Source organism: Thermobia domestica, chromosome 1 (genome assembly GCF_964235325.1).
Source record: "Thermobia domestica chromosome 1, izTheDome1.hap1.1, whole genome shotgun sequence".
Lineage (NCBI taxonomy): Eukaryota > Metazoa > Arthropoda > Insecta > Zygentoma > Lepismatidae > Thermobia > Thermobia domestica.
The window spans coordinates 148,070,189-148,090,210 of NC_137454.1; the positions used below are offsets into that span (position 1 = coordinate 148,070,189).

General features: G+C 33.6%; 1 protein-coding gene across 1 annotated transcript in view; it reads left to right on the forward strand.

Moving 5' to 3' along the window:
* Positions 1-20,022, forward strand: part of flr (actin-interacting protein 1 flr) — a 56,993-nt gene that overhangs the window by 10,649 nt on the left and 26,322 nt on the right. Inside the window, exons 3-9 of the mRNA XM_081764331.1 lie at positions 5,329-5,419; positions 7,037-7,184; positions 9,127-9,307; positions 11,767-11,922; positions 13,854-13,982; positions 16,052-16,156; positions 18,797-18,899. Of these exons, the coding sequence (XP_081620457.1) occupies positions 5,329-5,419; positions 7,037-7,184; positions 9,127-9,307; positions 11,767-11,922; positions 13,854-13,982; positions 16,052-16,156; positions 18,797-18,899 (913 nt within the window). The remainder of the gene's footprint in view (positions 1-5,328; positions 5,420-7,036; positions 7,185-9,126; positions 9,308-11,766; positions 11,923-13,853; positions 13,983-16,051; positions 16,157-18,796; positions 18,900-20,022) is intronic.

Sequence of the window (20,022 nt, forward strand, 5' to 3'; positions counted from 1 at the left end):
GGTGGACGCGAACTATCAATATTACGATTACTAGGCACGTGTTCTGACTTCCCCACAGAAACGATCATAAAAAGCTTGGTTGTTGAAGGATAAATCATTGACGTCTTAATTTAGCCAACAGACAAACCCCTACATCTCGAGTTCTAGGAGGTCATACCGTGAACCGTTTCAGATTTATTGTTTTCTGGTGGAGTACTATCCATGCGCAAAATTTGAACATAATAGCCGACATGCATCTTCGGTGCCTCTTATCTTTAGTACAATTTTAACGAGAGATGGTGTGGGTCAATGAAAATTTGATCCACGACCCACCATGACCCACTATCACCCACCACCCAAATGACCCATTGGCCCACTCTGACCCATCAACCATCGTGATCCACTCTGACCCACAACCAACTATAAACCACTCTGAACCATTGCGACCACTCCGACCCACCAAAACCCATCGACATCAACTCTGACCGATGACCCACGTCCTCCTCTCCATTGACTAAAGAGATTACACTTGTAATAAAACAAGACTGTGAAATTATCACTTATCGGAGTTTGAATTTCTACCGTCATTGGCTCAAGCACCTCTTTGTTACAATACTGGTGGGTCTGACCTTTACCATATATAATGGCAAAGTGTTTCTCATCTTCCGAATTAAAATGAATTTAAATTTATCATATTTATTTCTTTGTTGCCTTACAGACACATTTCAGTAGAAAATAGGGTGAAATTTAAAAGTTTCGAATCAAGGAAAAGTAGACCAACGAAAAAAAAAAAAAAAAAAAAAAAAGACAGAGAGAGAAACTAATTTTCTATATAATTAAGCATGCCGTACTAATTGAAAATGCCCATGTAATTAAGTTTAGAATACAAATTTTATGGCCATTTTTCTCTAACTTTATGGCTTGATTGCCTTATGCTCGGAACGTTCCATATATTAAACACCAGCTTCAGCAATTATAAATAGAAAGCAGTGGGTATAAAATTCAAAAAGAACTTTAGTTTGCATTACACAATTTTTTTCTCAACTAATATCAATCGTTTTCGATTATTTTTACAAATAAACCCACTACCAATTTCCAATATATAGAAAATGCACTCCCGTCCCCCGCTCATAAAAGACAATTTTAAAAAATGCCAGGGCATATTCTCTTTATTTTTAATAAAGAGTTATATGCTGAATTTCAGCTCTCAGTTGAACGGCTTGTGAGATACTAAATTTTTCTCAAAAATTCGGACTTCTACTCCCCTAAGGATATGTATTATAATGAAAGTGACACGCGTATGGTAACTTCCCAGTTGGGATTGGAGCCTGATTATATACCAAACGTCAATTCATTTGACTTTGCAATTTGACCGTGATGATTACGCAGACATAGTTACTTTCAATTTTTTATGATACATATCCTTATTTCATATGTTACAGATGATTCAAAAATATTTTTTTCAAGCAGTTAGCTCCTCTAGAATCTCACAGGCTGCATCCCAAAATCCAACTCCTACTATCCTATGACAATCCAAAAGTGACTGAACTTTTTTATTAGGAACAAATGACAAAAGAAAAATGGAGATCTTGAAAGTAAAATGTAGAAAAGCTCGGTGCCCCAATAACTACATATTTCTCCGCCCCTTCATTCCGAACTTAAAAATAAAACTTAATTCGAATATGGTTAATTAGTGACTTTATTACAGTTAAATTCCACTCACTACATGCTACAGCTATAACTATGTAACAAAAAATAACAACTGTGAAACATGTTCTGAATTACTATTACATTTCTTACGCTATTATTAAACATATTAGAATAGTAAAAGAGGATTGTTCGTGAAATAGTATATTTGCTCATGATTTTTAACTTTTTCATACGGAAAAAATTATAATATTATTCAAGTTTTTAAATTTGCACTCTGCAAATATGTTGCCCTCTAGGCAATGGGACTAATGTGGACTAATGGGAAATGCTGCACTGCTAGCGGCGCTGAAAACTTACGATTCAATTCTAATATCGGTTGATTTCGATATCTTTATGTCGCTACGTAACCACCCTGGGTGCTAATGGGAGCTTAATTGGACTTGAATTGAAAGTAGAGTTATTCACCTAAGCGACCACGAAACTATGGAATCGATACTAATATCGACCCGTTTCTAGCATTTTTGATATGTATTCCGACAGTACCCTTTTTCCAGACTGTAAGAAATATAGTTAAAATTGCTCTAGATATATCAGAATTATGTTGAAACACACACATAAATCCACTTTTATATTCTGTATAAATAGAGAGTGAGCGAGCGAGCGAGCGAGAGAGGGCGACTCAAGGCATCACAACTTCCACATTGCAAAAGCATATATCAGGAATTGAATTGAAAATCTATGTAAAGACTTTCTGCTGTGGCATGCTTCATAAGGACAATTCCAGTCTGCTCACGTGACCTTTGGGGTTCATGAATTTTTTTGCGAGTGTTCCGACTTTGAATTCTCTGTTTATACCCTCTGTTTATGCATCGAATAACTTTTCAAGAACATAAATGACATTCTGTATTATGAATGTTGAGAATTACTCTCTATATGACAAATAGCTACAAATAAATACACTAAATGATTTATTTATTGCTATTGAACGAGTTTCTTAACTTGTATTTACATCCTCATATATAATACCGACCTACTGTGAAAATTATCTCAGATGTTATATTTTAAACATAATAATTACTATGTTCTGCAATGATTATGTTATATATAAACAACTTATGTATTTTAATGTAATTATTTTATATAATTTTTCATGCATTGCGGAAAATATAATTTTAAAAAAAGTATTGACCCAGATGGGATTCGAACCCACAACCTTATGATTTGAAATCCGACAGCTTACCAATGAGCTAACACAATGACTTCTAGAACTAAGCTTCTAGCGATGTATAACGGATCTCAAGATAATTATGACATTCATATCCATTACAAACGCTGTTTCTGTTCTACTTTGACTTTTATTTTAGTACTCAGGCGATAATTATGTTCTATTTCTTAATTTTGAGCATTCTTTTACATATAGAAAGATTCTTTAACGTATTTAAATGTTCCATTACGTATAGAGAGCTAAATGACAAACAAGCATGTGCTCATATTAATAAAAGGTTTCGAAATATTGTATCATTAAGTATTTCAATCAATGTTGCTTTTTTAAACACTTGGTAACAAGTCTTATTATATTTAAAAGAAGAAAAACACATCTGCAAACTTTTTCCCGATTGCAAAGGCTGGCTTAGAGGTTCGAACCTGGCTTACTATTTCCCGAAGATACCCGAAGCTGGACTTAGAAAATTTTTGCCTCAAAACACCAATAAAGAATGCGCTCAATCTTTTTGAGACAAGGTGTACATATTCAGAAGTATAAATGGTGGAAACTGTGAAAGTTGTATCATGTATAATAGAAAATACGAAGTCTAGGGAAGTCATTTTCAATTCTATGATCCATGACGTCACAGCTTGCTCTTGGATTCTCAGTAAACCCATCACTCTGAGGAAGGCGGCGGCAGCAAACAAACCTAGTGTTGACACAAGACAGTGGTGGTGTGCAAAAAAGGCTTAGTCGATGAATTTGTAGATACCCGTGGATTCATGACGAACCACGAACACTGCCAACTTCTTCGTTTTATTCCATTCCACCTACCTCATTCTTTCTTTATTTTTCTTTTTTCCTCATAATCAATTTTCTTTCTCTAGGCTCGCATCGTAAAGTTAACTCATGCATCATATGCTAGCCAGTTTAAAATGTCGAGTCTGTGGTAATATTAAGAAGTTCATTTTACTTATAAAGGAGTTCTCGTATATTTCTGGTTTACTTCAACCCTGGAATACTGAATTGGGACTGTCTTTACTAAATAGTTATTATTAAAATAACGTCTACATATTTTTAAATGTGTTAATGATACATTGCTCTTAAATGGTTTGCAATTTAGCATTCTTTTTCCAGCAGCAAGGCTATACAAGACTTGCACGTACAGCTTTACGTGAATCGAACCCAATCCTCCCTCATGTAGGATAAAAGCTCCTTATTTTCACAAGTAGTTAGGAGGATTTCAAAATAGATTACTTTCGCTATAAAGTATATGAATAAAATGTGGGTTACATTTTAAAATAATCCTCTCGTAATGTTTTCAATTCAGTTTTCTTTCATATTTACGTCAAATTAGTATTATTAAAATCTTTGAAAAAAATCGATATGATGTTTGTTTTATTGTTAGATATAAGACAAAAGGAACATGGTTGTTTGGAATTGTGATTACTACAACAAAAATGTAAATTCAATAGAAAATGCATAGCTGGGTAACGACTGAAATATGTATCATTCTATCAAATACACCTATTGTCAAAATCCTCCAGTTCGTTACTTTAATCTTCGTGATTATTAAATAATTATACTTATAGCTTAAATACTTCTGTTTCGATATGATGTATTACTTATTCTTATGCTTCTATCCACAGTAACTTGAGATGAATACATCAATTTTTTTCCTTCGCTTTCATAATTTTTTTCCTGTTGGATATATACTTAGTTCATGTCACCTATATCCTTTAGTTATTTAACCTTCCTCATTATTGTAGTTTATAATATTTTAGTTTTCCTTTAGAGCTGTGAATCTTCTAGTATCCGCACCTTCTTTTTAATTTTATTTTACATGCCAATTATCCATGATCATGTTCTATAATTGCTTGTGGTAGAGTGTTCACCTGTTGTGCGTGGAGTCCCTGGTTCGATCCCAGCTCGCACTACCACTTCATTCATTCTCATCATCATCACCTGTAGCCTACACGGTATAACCATGTGGTGTAAAACGTAAACATTTAATTTTGTTTTATAATTATATAAAAATTTATTTTGAGTTTACGTCCCTTACAGTAGCGAAGCTTTATGAGACGGGATCTACTGATTAACGTGGAATCCAAACCACATGAGCTCCCTCCGGAGATCAAACTCGGGTCTCCCATGCCAAAGGTGCGTACGCTAATCTCTTAGCCACGAAGGAGCTCTATAAAAATCTATGTAAGAGAATTTAAAGTTTTAATTGGTGATATGAGTACCGATTTCTAAAATAGAAACTATTTCTTTATGGCACCAACACATATCTGTATGCGATCTATTAATTTAGTGTAATTTACTTGGCATTAAAGCCTTATTAAAGAGTAATCTATTTTGCATCATCATTACAAGTAATATTATTTTTTTTTTCTTTGGTGCTACTAAGACATTTTTCGCACATTAAAAATAGCATTATGTGTTACCGTTGTAGCTTGTATGTAACGTGTTCATTATATTTTTTCTTGTTTCAGAATCCTGCCATATCGGATATTTATACTGAACACTCCTGTGCAGTGAATGTGGCTAAGTATTCACCAAGTGGCTTTTACATAGCATCTGGAGGTAATATATAGATTTTCGTAAACTTTATTTATTTATTTATCATAGCCAATTGGTATGTTCGAGCGGTCTAAGGTGTTAGCTGGTAATTGCAAGACCTGTCTCGCGGGTTGGAATCCTGCTCAGTGTATGGATGTATTTTACTTTCAGCAGTCTTCCTTATTATTCACATTCGTCTTCTTTGTCCTAACGGACACAGCGTGGTGCGTAAAACTCGAATAAATAAACACTTTTTATTATAGTGAAATCCCTGATTTCAAAACTATCCACCTTATACAACCAGCCAAGCTAGCAGATATATATATCTATTATATAAAAGAGAACGCACAAATCCTTTGTTCCCTCATCACGCTAATACGGCTGAACCAATTTCTTTTATTTTTGGGGGGTTATTAGGATTTGGACCCTAGATGGTTTTTATCATATCACTTTAATTTTTAATTACCAGTGTCTTGAGATAATTGACCATTCAAGTGTCCATAACGTACAAATCCTTTGTTAGTTCATCATAGGTAAAAATAAACGTATTTATATGCAACCCGCATGACCGTGTCACTCGGCGGGTTAACATAAATGACAGGCGATATAATGTAAGCGAAAAAGTAAAAATTATCTAAGTAACAAAGTTTATTGCGTTCCGGGGTGACCGCAGCGAAGCGGGGTGAACGCTGCTAGTACTGTATATATATATACCGGGTGCGTCATTTATAATGTCAAACCTTGATGACGGAGAACCAAAAGAGAGAGAGAGAAGCGAAACTTTGCACGAAGCAACTATACAAAGGTGCACATTGGTAGACGTATTATTTGACATCACCGGATGAACAGTGTTGCCAACCCAATATAAAGTTATGATTTTTTAAATGGAACGACCTAAATTGTATTTCATATTTGAATTTAACACTAAAAAGGAAGACGAAAGATATGCCACCCGCAGGTCAGTGTTGCAAACTTCTCGAGAAATAACAAATATGTGTCACATTTAAACGCCTTTTGCACACACAGGGAGTGAGGTACACAGTAGTTTTGCACAATAATTTAAATATTGGCCAGAACGGTTTAAATTGACGCCAAGTTTAGATGGGTCCGTTAAACAGTGTTGACATAACAGAAAAGACAAAAGTCGAGTTTGGATATGGTGCAATAATTCGAAAAGGTCATAAGTACATTACGGTTTAAAATTTATAGGGCAATTTGATATGTCATAAGAAGCATTCTCTCGTTTATTTGAAGTCGATAAGTCAATTACTTACCAATTACTTACCGAGATATTCGGAATTTTGTAAAAGCTGACAGCGTTACCAACTTCTACAGCGCAAAATGTACCTTTCTCAGTAGATCTGAGTTAACTCACATGCAACTCTTCAGTTACCAGGATGTTCACTTGTGCACAGTTGAAAAATGTAAACTCTTGTCAATTAAACTTCAAACGCAGTAACTAAAAGCGCTTACGTTTACAAATTATTACATATATCATTATCATCGTATATATCCTTAAATATGTGTGATAACACATATTCTTAAATAAATGTTGTGTTATGGTTTTGTAATCAGTGTCAGTTTTATGTTAGTTTTCTTAATTTATACAACTGTTAATCAGGTTTTTCTTCTTTTTAACAGATCAGTCGGGTAAGGTAAGGATATGGGACACAGTGAATAAGGAGCATTTGTTGAAGAATGAATTTCAGCCAATCGGTGGCCCAATTAAAGATATAACTTGGTCGCCAGATAATCAACGAATGGTAGTAGTTGGAGAGGGCAGAGAAAGGTACAGTAGTTTAGAACTTTATATTATTGCTTTTTTGCAGCTGTTTCTTTTATCACACCCCCAAAGTGGTTATAAAGAAATACCAGGAATATATGATTCTGGGTAATAGGTTGAAAATAAAAGTTAACAATTTGTCTCTGACGCGATTTTTTCTTCAAAGGCACGTGATTTTTTAAAATTGTAAATTCAGATTTCAGAAATATTGAAGAAAAAGCTATTCATTATTTGTACTGTTTGTATAATATAACGAATTACCTTAAAATTTATCAATATGAGAGGATTCTACTACCACACTGTAATATTTTGGTTTGTCCAACCACAGACCTCACCAGTATCCATGTTTAAGGGGAAAAAATTGGATGACATTGTAGCTTTTAAGCAGAAACAAAAATCAAAGAAAATTGGACTGAAACATTATTTACAAATAAAGATTTCATTAATTTTTTTTTTTTTTTCGAATTGCTTTGTAATATTCATTTGTCTAACCCTTTCACTACACTACTTTTTTAAGCGAACGATATTAGTGTATGGTTACTTACAGTATGGGTATTTTAGGGACCTTGTTAAAAGTAACACCTCCCCTCAAAAATACGCCATTTTTTAACTGTAAAAAAGAGTAGTACATGTGTGTTCTAGTGGTATTTTTGTGTGGAACGTAAGTTCCAATTGTAATTACATAAATTAGCATCCTGTTACTTATGGGAATAAAAATGTTCACAATATGATTATGATTACGGAAGTTGAACAAGTTAGTAACTTAACCCAATGACAATCACTTCATCGTCATATTCAAATCGAAACAGCTTTATATGAGGCTGTATTCAGTTGACATCGATTCTCCTACTAGTGATACGGCGTGAGACAAGTTTTTTTTACTAGTTATACTAAACAATAAATAACCACTGGTTGCACGAAAAACTGGTAAAAGACATATGCCTGGTAGTAGCGAAGATACTTTCTCTTTTGCTGTTCAGGAAAGATACGTATTTCTTATATAGTTGCAAGTTAAATTTTTGATATGCTTTAATGACTTGAATCAGATCACAGGATTCTCATTTAATGCATATTTTGTGAATTTGACGAGCCCTATTTCGAATAGGTGTCATTTTGTTGAAGAACCCATGTCTTGTTAAAATATTAATGCAATAAAAAATTCTTGGCTTTAAACGTGGGATCATTTCAAGGATCCTCATCCAGGCACACACCCAAAGAAAACAAAAAGTCTTTGTCATATCCATTTGATACAAGTGGATATCGAATGTCGCGGCCCCAATGCCTCAGATATCAAAATTGAGTTCTCTGTTACTAAGCAACTGTGCCTATTTGTGTCTGTCACTGAATTGTAGGTAAGAAAAAGTCTAAAATTAGGACTTACAATGTGTAATTATCTAAAGTTTTAAACTATATATACACATAGAGTATCCGAAAGTTATTGTGCACTACGAATCCATGCTTCTATGTAAGTAATGTATGACCTATGCACGAAATTGCATTACTGTATACATTCTAAGAAAGATCTTAGCTGCATTAACGTGCAGAAGTGTATGCAGATGTGCTTGTACGTTTAAAGAGATTCTTTTTAAACATCTTTCATGCAAAGTAGTTCAAAATGGTGGTGTTACTCTCAGTGCACAGAAACTATCCGGACAGGGTAGTATCATAATTAGTTGGACAGTAACGCGTTTGCCAGTGTTCGCAAGGACTTTGAAAATATTTATATGTTACGTGATCGTGCTCGATTGATGTAAGATGTTTACTCATATCAGGAAAATTATGTACGTATCTTGAATAATGAACACTAATAGTTTTTAATTGATTTACTAGCATTGAAAAAGAAAAAATAATATAGTATGCCTAGAAGCTAGGACGAATTAAACTAGTGTCTTAGAAATACTTAAATTAACGTAATTTATGTGTATTATTAAAAAATTACCCGTTATAGATTCGGCCATGTATTCATGGCAGAAACTGGAACGTCAGTTGGTGAAATATCTGGCCAATCAAAATCGATCAATTCTTGCGACTTCCGTCCAGCAAGGCCTTTCCGAATCATTACAGGCAGTGAAGATAATACCATTGCTGTTTTCGAAGGCCCACCTTTCAAATTCAAAATGACAAAGCAAGTAAGTCTTGATTACGCATATTTTATTCATTTATATTTAGAAATAGAAATCGTATTAGTTTAAATAATTAAAATTGCTCGTACAAAAGTCAGTAGTAATAGTTTATCTTTAAAATATATTTCATCTTAAGTATAGATAAAATAAGTATTTCATTACTAAACTGTAAATTTATTCTCACCATGATTGATAATATATTAACGAAGAATTGTGTAAAGCTGATTTATTCTTGGTGATATTTCGTTGAATATTCTACAACCATCGAAAGCTTAATCCCTCTAAAGTAGGTTGAAAACTACTGGTTAGTTTTGGCTGAAGTTCTTTTTAAACTTGTGAAGTATCTTTTATTTATGAAGTACTTAAAGTAAACTTGTACAGGTGTAACTAGTAGTATCAAACAATTTAGAGGCAATAATTGTAACTTACTATAAATATCAATTAAAAGTGCCATTATATTTCTCCAGATGTTTCTATTTCTTCAAGATTGGCAGCCCACTGTCAATTCATCTATACTCAGTTACAGTTATTTCGTCTAAATGTTTTGATATTATGCAGTATGTTGAAAGGAAGTGAAAAGTGTATGAAAAGCTGATGATTACTAAAAGTAATCACCACAGACCCAAATATATCACTTGACATAGTCTGTATTTCATCTTGAATTGCTGCTTTGTGTGGATTGTTTGCACATACTTCACCCTTCCAGTAACTTCTAAGGAAAAAGTCGGCACAGGTATTCCTAATGCATTCTAATAAAGGAAATTAATCCATTTCTTTCGCCACTGCCAGTCTGTAGTATAAAGCAAAATGTGATCGTCAGTAGTGTTTACAACGACGTTAATAACATTCTTTGTGTGATGTGGTCGTGCCGCATATGGCATGAATTACATATTGTTGATAGCGCCCATACCGTGAGGAAACGGAAGAAAATAATCTGCAAACGACTTGATATACTGAGCGCTGGTGCAGTTTGAGCATAGTCATTTATTCTCAAGGGCGGCATTTCACATCTAACACTAATACTGTGTGGAAGAAATTAAGATTCATTACGAACTAAATCTCTTGTACTGATAGAAGCTGTAGGGCATATATTCATAAGAAAAGTGTCTTATTTGTTCTTTGAATTGGTTATTTCCTTCCTCACTCAGAACATCGTCAGAAACTTTTTTTTTTTTTACTTACAATAGGATCTTTACCTCTCCTATTCTAGAGGTAAAAAAAGAACAATTTACATAGAGTATTACGTAGATTTTGGTTTCTAATTTCCCCTGGTTGTTGTCACTGTATTTACCATTTCACTTCCTGTTTTTATGGAAAAAAAACTATCCTTCAAATTAATATATGTAGAATTCCACAATATGTCTTTTACTTTTGTTGTTCTAATGATGATGTCACTAAATTCTCTTAAACACTGTTTCCGCAGAGCGATTGTTACTTTGCATACATTATTGTGAATTTTGAGACTTCCGTGGTCGAGCACGTATTTTGACTGTGTACAGTTACGCCATTAAGATTTCTTCTTATCAAACAAAAGTTCTTCACGTGGTAGTCCGGGTGTGATGCTGCGAAATTAATTTCCAACTGACAACAGTCCAACTCCAAATGGAAGGAATATGGCTAGATCAAATCTTTGAGGCGATGTAAATAATCCTCTGAAAGCATTTGTTGAAATTCTTCTTTCGTTCCTTACATACAGATGCTATTATTCCTAACGTTGAAGTTGTGTAAACTAGAAAAATTGTAAACTAAAAAGAATAAATATTGCAAATTCTGTGTTTAATAATATTATAATAATTGGAGGTGTAATGTATTTTAAGTTTTATTGATAAAGTTGCTCTTCTAATGGTTTACATTGTAATAGGAGAAAGTAGTTTCAGTACCAAATTAAACTTTCCCGATACATTTCTGAACTACAAATTATGATAAAACACACTGAAAGACTCTGTGGAAAAGCCAGTTATCAGTCTCATGTTATTGTGACTTTTCAATCCTACGATAAGATGAACAGGTAATTTTTTCTTACCTACGAATTAAATCATTACAATTGTACTCTTCACACTCTCCCCCTTCATCAGGTTGCTAGCATGCACAGAGTTTCGGGTTCAATTTCCGCTGGAAGAGCCTTGAAATTTGAGCGCTTTACAATGGTTCAGATTCCACCTTAGATTGTAGGTACACGTCTCTTATAGACTTCGTGCTGAAAAGGAACGCTGAACTTCAACCAACCAACAAAAACATGTTTTATACCTTCTGTTGTTTTAAACATTTTCCACATTTTTTTTATTTTTTATTTATTTATTTTTTTTTTATGTACATCCAAACTGTATTCGATTTTTCACGGGATAGAAAGTTAAAGATGCTGCACTACAAAATCATGTATGGGGAAGTATAATATGTTTGATGGGAAATTGTATTCTGAGAGTCACTTTGTGAGCTAATAGATGTCAATATTTGTTATATTTAAGGAGCATCAGAGGTTTGTACAAGCTGTACGCTATTCTCCAAGTGGAAATCTCTTTGCATCTGGAGGATTCGACGGCAAAGTTTTCATCTACGATGGTACTACAGCTGATTTCGTAGGGGAGTTAGGATCTCCTGCTCATAAGGGTGGTGTATATGCAGTAAGTATTCCACACAATTTTATATATATATTTCTTAATTTTTATTAGCTTAAAGTTGGCAGTTAACATAAATTGATAGACTACAGAAAACATGGGACACGACGCTTTGAGTTAATTGATAAGAGCTTCACATTATAATGATCTTTTGTAGTTGATTTTTATCAATCAAGTGTCTATACTGCGACTGTGTGTTTCTTCTGTTTTGTGCATGTGTTGTACAAGTTTCAAGCCTGTTGTATCTAATACTTGCAACACAATAAATTGATATATATATTCATTCATTCCAAAGAACAAAAAAAATCAAGAGTAAATGGATTAATTAAAAAGGTAAAGCAATCAGGTTTAAATATACAATTTTCATAAGTGTAATTATTATGTATAATGTTCATATGGATAACAATACACTAGTCTGTAACTTCCTGCCAGCTTTATTACAGTATGTGCTAAGCGAGGCATGAAAAGAATTAGAACACCTCGATCTGTCAAGCAGCTTCACTGCTGTCTCTTAACTTAACAACTTTCCACCAAGTGGAAGTACAGTTGTCTCCCAATCTTCTGCAGCGATGCCCTTTAAAAGCGAAGCGCAGGATGCTGCAAGCAGAACGTTTTAATATGACCTGAAGAGGAGTTCACTTCTCAGGGTTTAGCCTGATTAATACTATCAATGAGCTTGAATGATAGCACCAAAGATGGTCTTTCAACGGAGAACCATTAAGTGTGTATTGACTCAGTCCTTTCGTCTTCATTAGATAGGAACAGCCAGAATGGTGGCTGAGATTGCAGTCAGATCCAGCTAGCTAATACTCAAAAGTGCGGACTGGATTCAAGTGAGACTCAGCTTGTCAAAATACTAGTATATAGGAGCACCTTGAAATGAAAGGTGGGTTCAAATGAGATCAAGAATTACTTCATAGGAATGATTCCAATGATACTGCAGCTCAAGTAAGAGCTTAGAAGTGGGGACAAATTAGGGACAACTTTTAAGGAGGGCTGAGCCTATATAAAGGCATAGATTCCTTTCCCAATATTCCCTGTGGTTAGTGACTTTCTTATGAGGAGAGTAAAATCTAAATGGGAATTTAGCTGCTCTGTCTATGGCAGAAGACTGTTTGAAATTGTTATATATATGTATCTATGTCAATTAGGTAAAAAGAAGTACGAAGCGTTCTTCAGTTGCTAGGTCCTCAGTCAATTAATTCACTGCATCGTTTTGATGCCTCTTATTTCTTCATTCTTTGAACACTAATTCATAGTTAGTTGTTGTTTGTAATATATACGGTTTTTTTGTACTGATACCCGATAGTAAAAAGTTCAAGATCAATCAATTGGCCAAGTATGATAATTATATAGTAATTTGTTTACAGAGAGTTTAGTCAAAAATAATAATCAACCGTACACAACCTCGGCTGCATAAAACCTCCGAAACTATTGTTAATTTGACTTTTATTTTTTGTATTCTTATTTTATTTATTTTTTTTTTCCGTTTTTTATTACTGTGAGCAAATACGTACACGGGTGAAAGATTTATCTCTGGAAAAAGTTCATAATATAACAGTTCCAAGTAATAAAAACAATTACCTTTTCTACGGATAACGAAGAGGCATAGAGAATTGACCTGCGGATTTAAATCATGTTCAGTTAAAGATAGTGCAGGAAAACTTGCAGAAATTAATACTTAAGAAAACATGTCATGTAAAAGAACTAATCGATCGTGACAGACATGGCAGGCACTTGTGGACGTTGTTGGTATATCTAACGTTAACATCTACTCAATTTTAAGGATGAAAAAAGAAGTCTATCGTTGGATGCCAGGTTGGATGTTCAAAAGGCACGAATTAATATAATGTGACCAAAACTAACACTTATTATTAACAACCTTGGTTACATTTTCGGCAATATATCCATTTCAGATAAATTGACTTCCTTTCCAGGTTGCTTGGAGTCCAGATGGAAAACAGCTTTTAACAGCATCAGGAGATAAAACTTGTAAATTGTGGGACGTTGAAACTAAGTCAGTAATATCAGAATTTCCTATGGGTACTCAGGTGGAGGATCAACAGGTAAGTGTATAGTTGAACTATTTCGTACAGCAGATTTTTCACAGAGTAGATTAAAATTTCTATGGATGGAGTAGTTATATATATATATATATATACACTAACGAAAAAACAAATCTATTTAGTGTTCTTGATCGAAAAATTTGTGAATTCTTCAATTTGTGTTGTAAAGAAAGAAAGAGATTTAAGTGAAAGGCATTGGTGTCGGTATTTTTTTTTCCTTGCACAGAAATAAAAAATTGTATAGTAATGTTCAAGGAATGTTGTTTGAAAAACTCTGATAGAAGTAACCTGGAGAGGAATTAAATTAAATGTCTTTAATTTTGTTATGTTTGGAATATGCAATGCAATCCAAAGTGTTTCAATATTTGACTAGAGATGTTGCAAGAGATTAGTATTGTATTTCAAGTGGATGAATTTCTAGCACTAGAGAGAGCTATATAAAGTCAAATGAAGATGAATCTTTATAGCAGTGATTGCATATTTATTATTATTATTATTTTACGATGAATGGTGTTCAGTTAATATTTCTTATCATAAACGGCATTAAATAAAACCCGACATTTTCTTACTATTTCTTTCCAACATTGTGTTAATAATGAGATACACAATATTTCCTGTAAATTACTTACTGATACAATGGAATGCATATCTATAACAATAAATAAAAATTCTCACGTTGAACCCTCCAAAAAGCACAAATCTGAGAATGGTTTCGAGGCATTCCGTATTTTTTTCCTCAGTGATCAAATGAAAAGTGTTGCTCCATACAAAATATAGAAGATTCTATACTTGTCTGTTCTATAAAATACGAGTGAGGGGTTAAGTTTGTCAGTCGATAGTAAGATTTTCTTCTCCTTGAAAAGTTTTGGTATGTGTTTCTACGTAAGATCATAATAACAAACACTCAACTAGCGAACAAATATTCAGTTAACGCGATCTTGAACTTGGTCATCAAGTTGATGATGTAAGATACGTCGACAGAAACTTTTACACTCGAAACCTTTGCATACACTTAAGAAGACTTATTGTGCACTAAGATATATATGAATAAAAGCTACGACCCATCTTCTTTCTATTCAGTAGAATTCACTTTCTTTTTCTTCAGAATTCAGTATTTCAAAAAGATGAATAATGGAAGATCAGGTTGAATATGTATTTGGGAACAATTTCTATAATATTTTTCTCAATATATAAAAATAATTCCAATATACCCTTCAAATATTTCCCACAAACTTAATATTCTCGTGCGAAGAAAGGGCATTTCAGTTAATTTTCAATAAATTCAAACTTACATATTATTGAGTGTTCTAGTATGTTAATTGCCAAAAATAAAATATTTATTTTACTTTAGTTGTCTTACACAGTTGGTATTGTTATATCAGTGTCCCTGAATTCATTTGGGAAAGCTCTAATAGTCCACGATTCCCACATGTGCTTTAAGGTCAGTTCTAGTTAATGACAGTGATATGTGCACATGATATATGTTCAACTCAAAAAGACATTCAACACGATTAAACAATTTGATCACCTATTTGTGTAAAGATGAAACAGCATATCAATAGCTTTTTTTTTTTTTTTTAACGTTCACTATGACCTTTAGTTTTAAAAATGCCTTTCTTACAAAATTGTGCTAATAAGTTCAAAGTAACTTTCTAGCATTAATCAAATTCATTCAGGATTTGCTAATAAGAAAATTTGCCGTAGTGCAAAGACAGATTTACATACGCTTAAACAGCTGCTGTTAAAAATTTTCTATCCTTCAGAAATATGTATGTTAATATTTCTGTTTTACCATTGAATAATTTCAAGATTCATGATTATCTCCGTGTAATCACGTGACCGCATTCCAACATTGCTCCCATGTAGACACTTCACAATCTTTTTTTCTTTCTTTCTTTCTTTGTTCAATCTTTTTCACCGTATCTGATGGTGTTTTAGCGAAATAGCTTGTAGTGTACCTTTTTAGTGTGTGTGATTATGTCACATTACTTTCTGTTAACATAATTGATTATATAATATTTTTTTTGTATAATTCTGTAATTTCTTATATATACTTCTTTCTCCTATAGGTGTCGTGTTTATGGCAGGGGAAATTCTTATTGAGTGTCTCTCTTAGTGGCTTTATCAATTATCTGGATGTAGATAATCCTAGTAAACCATGGAGGATAGTAAAGGTACAGTTGATTTAAAGTATTCTTGAGAATTTCATAGAGTCTACTCAGGCTCTCCATATACTTCAGTTGTAATGAGTATTATTTTTCTACTAAAAATATACACGTTTTACATTTGTGTTTTCTATAAAAGTGCTACATTAATTTTAATAATGAGCTGAGTGATTTTAGAGTGGAAATGTACTTTACGAGTACTGTAGGTCATAGTATGTCAAGTATTGTATGACAAAATCGCTTCGAAGTATGTTTCATTAATTCTTAATCTAATTTATCTTCATATTTGAAAGAGTGTTGTATATACCAGGCAAAATCGGTAATAAATTCATATATAGAATGCATACTTTAACCCAGTGGTTCGCAATCGTTGCCACACAGTCCTATAGGGTGTGTCTCAAAATTTTAGAATTTAAAAATAATGTAACATATAACTTACGGTGTATGGAACCCGGAGATTCAATGCCGCACTCACAAAAGCTCTCCATTGACTTGAGTCCGTAGCCAACTGGATCCAGTTTCTGCTTTGTATTCCTATTGTCCTCCCATCTGCGCCTAGGTCTTCCTAAAGGATTCTTTCCGGTTGGGTTCCCAGTTAAAATTTTAATAGCGTTTTTGCTTCCATTCTGGTTACATGACGTGCCCACCTGAGCCTTCTAAAATTAATAACAGTAACAATTTTAGATATGTCGTATAAATTGTGCAGGTTTTCATGATAGTTTCCGCCATTCCCCATTCCCGTCCGTCTTGGGTCTGAATATTCGCCTTAGGATTTTATTTTCAAATACTTTCAGTCTGCGTTCTTCCCTTAAAGTGAGCGACCATGTGTCGAAACCGTCCGGCGTAATTATCGTTTTGTATATTTTAAGCTTCAAATTCTTTGACAGGCTTCACAAAGACAGAAGTTCTTGAACTGAATAATAACACAAATTCCCTGCTTTCAGTCGACATTTAATTTCTTCGTGAATATGACATTGATTTCTTAATATTAATCCTAGATATTTAAAAGTATCCGTTACGTCGGAATATTATTTGATATTTTGATGTATCCATAATTTGCAGTATTACAGTCTCGTTGAACTTCCATGTATTTGTTTTCTCTGCATTTGCTTCTAAACCTATGTCTCTATAGGTTTTTAATAAAACCTCTGCATTTCTTTCTGTTGTCCTTATATCACCCCCTATTAGATTTACGCCATGGGCATAAGCTATAACCTGGTGAATGTTATTCAACTCTAGATCTTGATTACTATCTTTGATTTTCCTTATAACGTACTGAAGAACAAAATCGAATAATAATGCCGATAATGCATCTCCGTGTTTCAGGCCATCCTCGACATGGAAGTTCCTGGACAAGTATTTTCCTTCTCGGACTTTACTTTGAGATTCATTTAAACACACCTTAGTTTATCTAAGTAGCTTTTTTCGGTACTTCAAATTTGATAAGAATCTTATATAGTTTCCATCCTAACAGTCATAGGCCTTTCTGAAATCAATAAATAATTAATGTATCGGTGTATTGTAGTCCCATTTCTTTTCGAGTATTTGACGAAAGGGGAATTTCTGGTCGATTAGTTGATCGATTTCGCCTAAATCCTTACCGATATCCAATAATATCATCTGCATATTGGGTCAGTCTTGCTAACAGCATGTTTGTGAGGAGTTTACAGGATGTTGACAAAAAAGAGATGCCTCGATAATTACTACAATCAGTTTTTTGTCGCCTTTCTTGTGAATTGGGACAATGGTCGATTCTTTTTCCTCTCCTGTGACAGTTCCTCCTTGTTCCAAATGAAGAAACGTGGGAGACCCGGGTTCGATTCCCGGCAGGAGCTCATGTTTTTCGGACTGTAGGTCCATGTCTCATATAGCCTTTGCTGAAAGGGACACTAAAATTAAATCAAGTTATGTTCCAAATGAAGAGAATGAATTTGTGTATCTCGTTTCACAGCTTTTCCCTTCCAGTTAAATTAACTCAATGGAATTTTTTTTACATTCGGAAGCCCTTTCTGTTTGTGCCTATTTTCTCTTGTCTGCTAGTTTTAGTGCATTCCTGCTCAGGCCGTGGTTTGTTCCTGTGTCTTTCCACACACTCTAATTTCTCTTTTGGTGAAATTTTAATGCTGTCGCTAATTTTTGTGTTCTAAACTTTCTAAAACCAAAAAATATATTCGACAGTTCAGTCTGGTATTCTCTTCTCACCTGCCCTTCTCTGATTTCCTTAAATTGAACGTTTCCGTTTTCAGATGCAGAAATTTATTTTATTTTTCAACTGTAGGCTCTCATACAATCGCTGCTACCAGGTAGTAATCAATGTCACAGTCGTCTCCTCCAAACTACTGAACATCCATTATGCTAGATTGTCTTATATCTGTGAAGCATTTCATAATTAGTTATAATCAGTTTTGAGACAGACTGTACGTCTGCAGTGGCAGCAGCAGTGCTCAGTACTACATAGTCATCACTTATAGAAACTTATATGGCAAAAGAAAATGTTACGAACCACTGCCTTAACCTATTATGTTTAATAATTATAGTGGTTAATATAGAAGGTAAACTTCCTTTTGATACTGACTCTGCCATGCATAATTACAACAAAATATTTAACTAAAGTTTCAGGTACTTCCTGACGTGTTCTTTTATTTGCAGGGTCATAACAAGCCAATTACAGTCTTGGCATTAAGTCCAGACAGAAATACAATATATACAGGGTCGCATGATGGCTATATAACATCGTGGAACGCACAAACAGGTAATCATTTAAGATCTGAAATAGTTGTAGAACTGTCGCAGATAAGAATACGCTAAGTTTAATTCCTGTATAACTTGAAATTATCTGAGATGGTCAACTTAGCACTGTTTGTCATCAGTATTTGTCTTTGTTCAAATAGCAATGGCTTTCGGTTTGTTTGTTGGTTTCAGTAAAAAGTTTTTGCGAATGCTTTCAATTTCCCATAATTGTAGCGAATTGCGTTACATAGGATAATGTTTCCGTTCCACATTTGAAAGATCTATCTATTTTGCATGAAATAGATTCGAAAATCGCTTTTGACAATATGGCAGCGCTAGTGTATGATTTAATGACAAAGGATTCGGAAACAAAACGATTTTTTTTTTTTTCCAGATAATTAGTACAAGTAAAGTTATATAAGAATATGAATTGATGAACACTTATAATAATATGTATACGCACTCGTATTTACTGTGTCTAATTAATTATGTATTGTTTTGGTACTTTCTGGTACCTTCCGTAGCAGATCGGGAAACTTCCTCGCTGTTTATCTTATTTCTAAGAATTTACTCTTGGACTACTTTGTTTATATGAAAATGTAAATTCACTTGCACTAGACTCCTCTTTTGAAATTGTTTGTTGCTGTGAAAAGCTTATGCAGAGGGCTTTTCTGAACACTTGTGTAATTTTGTGCTAATTTGTAGAAATTTCGCTCATTTTTAAGAAGCACTGTGTGAAGATAACGGTATATTTTTTTAAAATATTTGTTAAAAGTCGATTATATATTAATTTTTGAGTACACGCTTCTTTAACCTAGTGTAATATTATTCAAAATATGCAAATGTTTACATAATATAGTAAAGTACTTAACTAACTTACAACGAAGTAGCACCATAACTGTTTTTAAATGTTCCTTCGTTCTCCTCCTCCTCTTCCTCTGTGTGCTGACCTGATGAAAATCATTTTTCGTTTATTTGTTGCCAGATCTTTTGGCTTTTTGAATTTCTGGGTAGTAACTGAATCTTGTCTATTTTGATTCTTGTATCTAAACCTCATTCTGGAATGAAGATATGTTCGGCTTACAAAATGATCAATTTAGATAATTTTGTCTCGTTTCGTAAATAATTTTTATCTAACATACTGA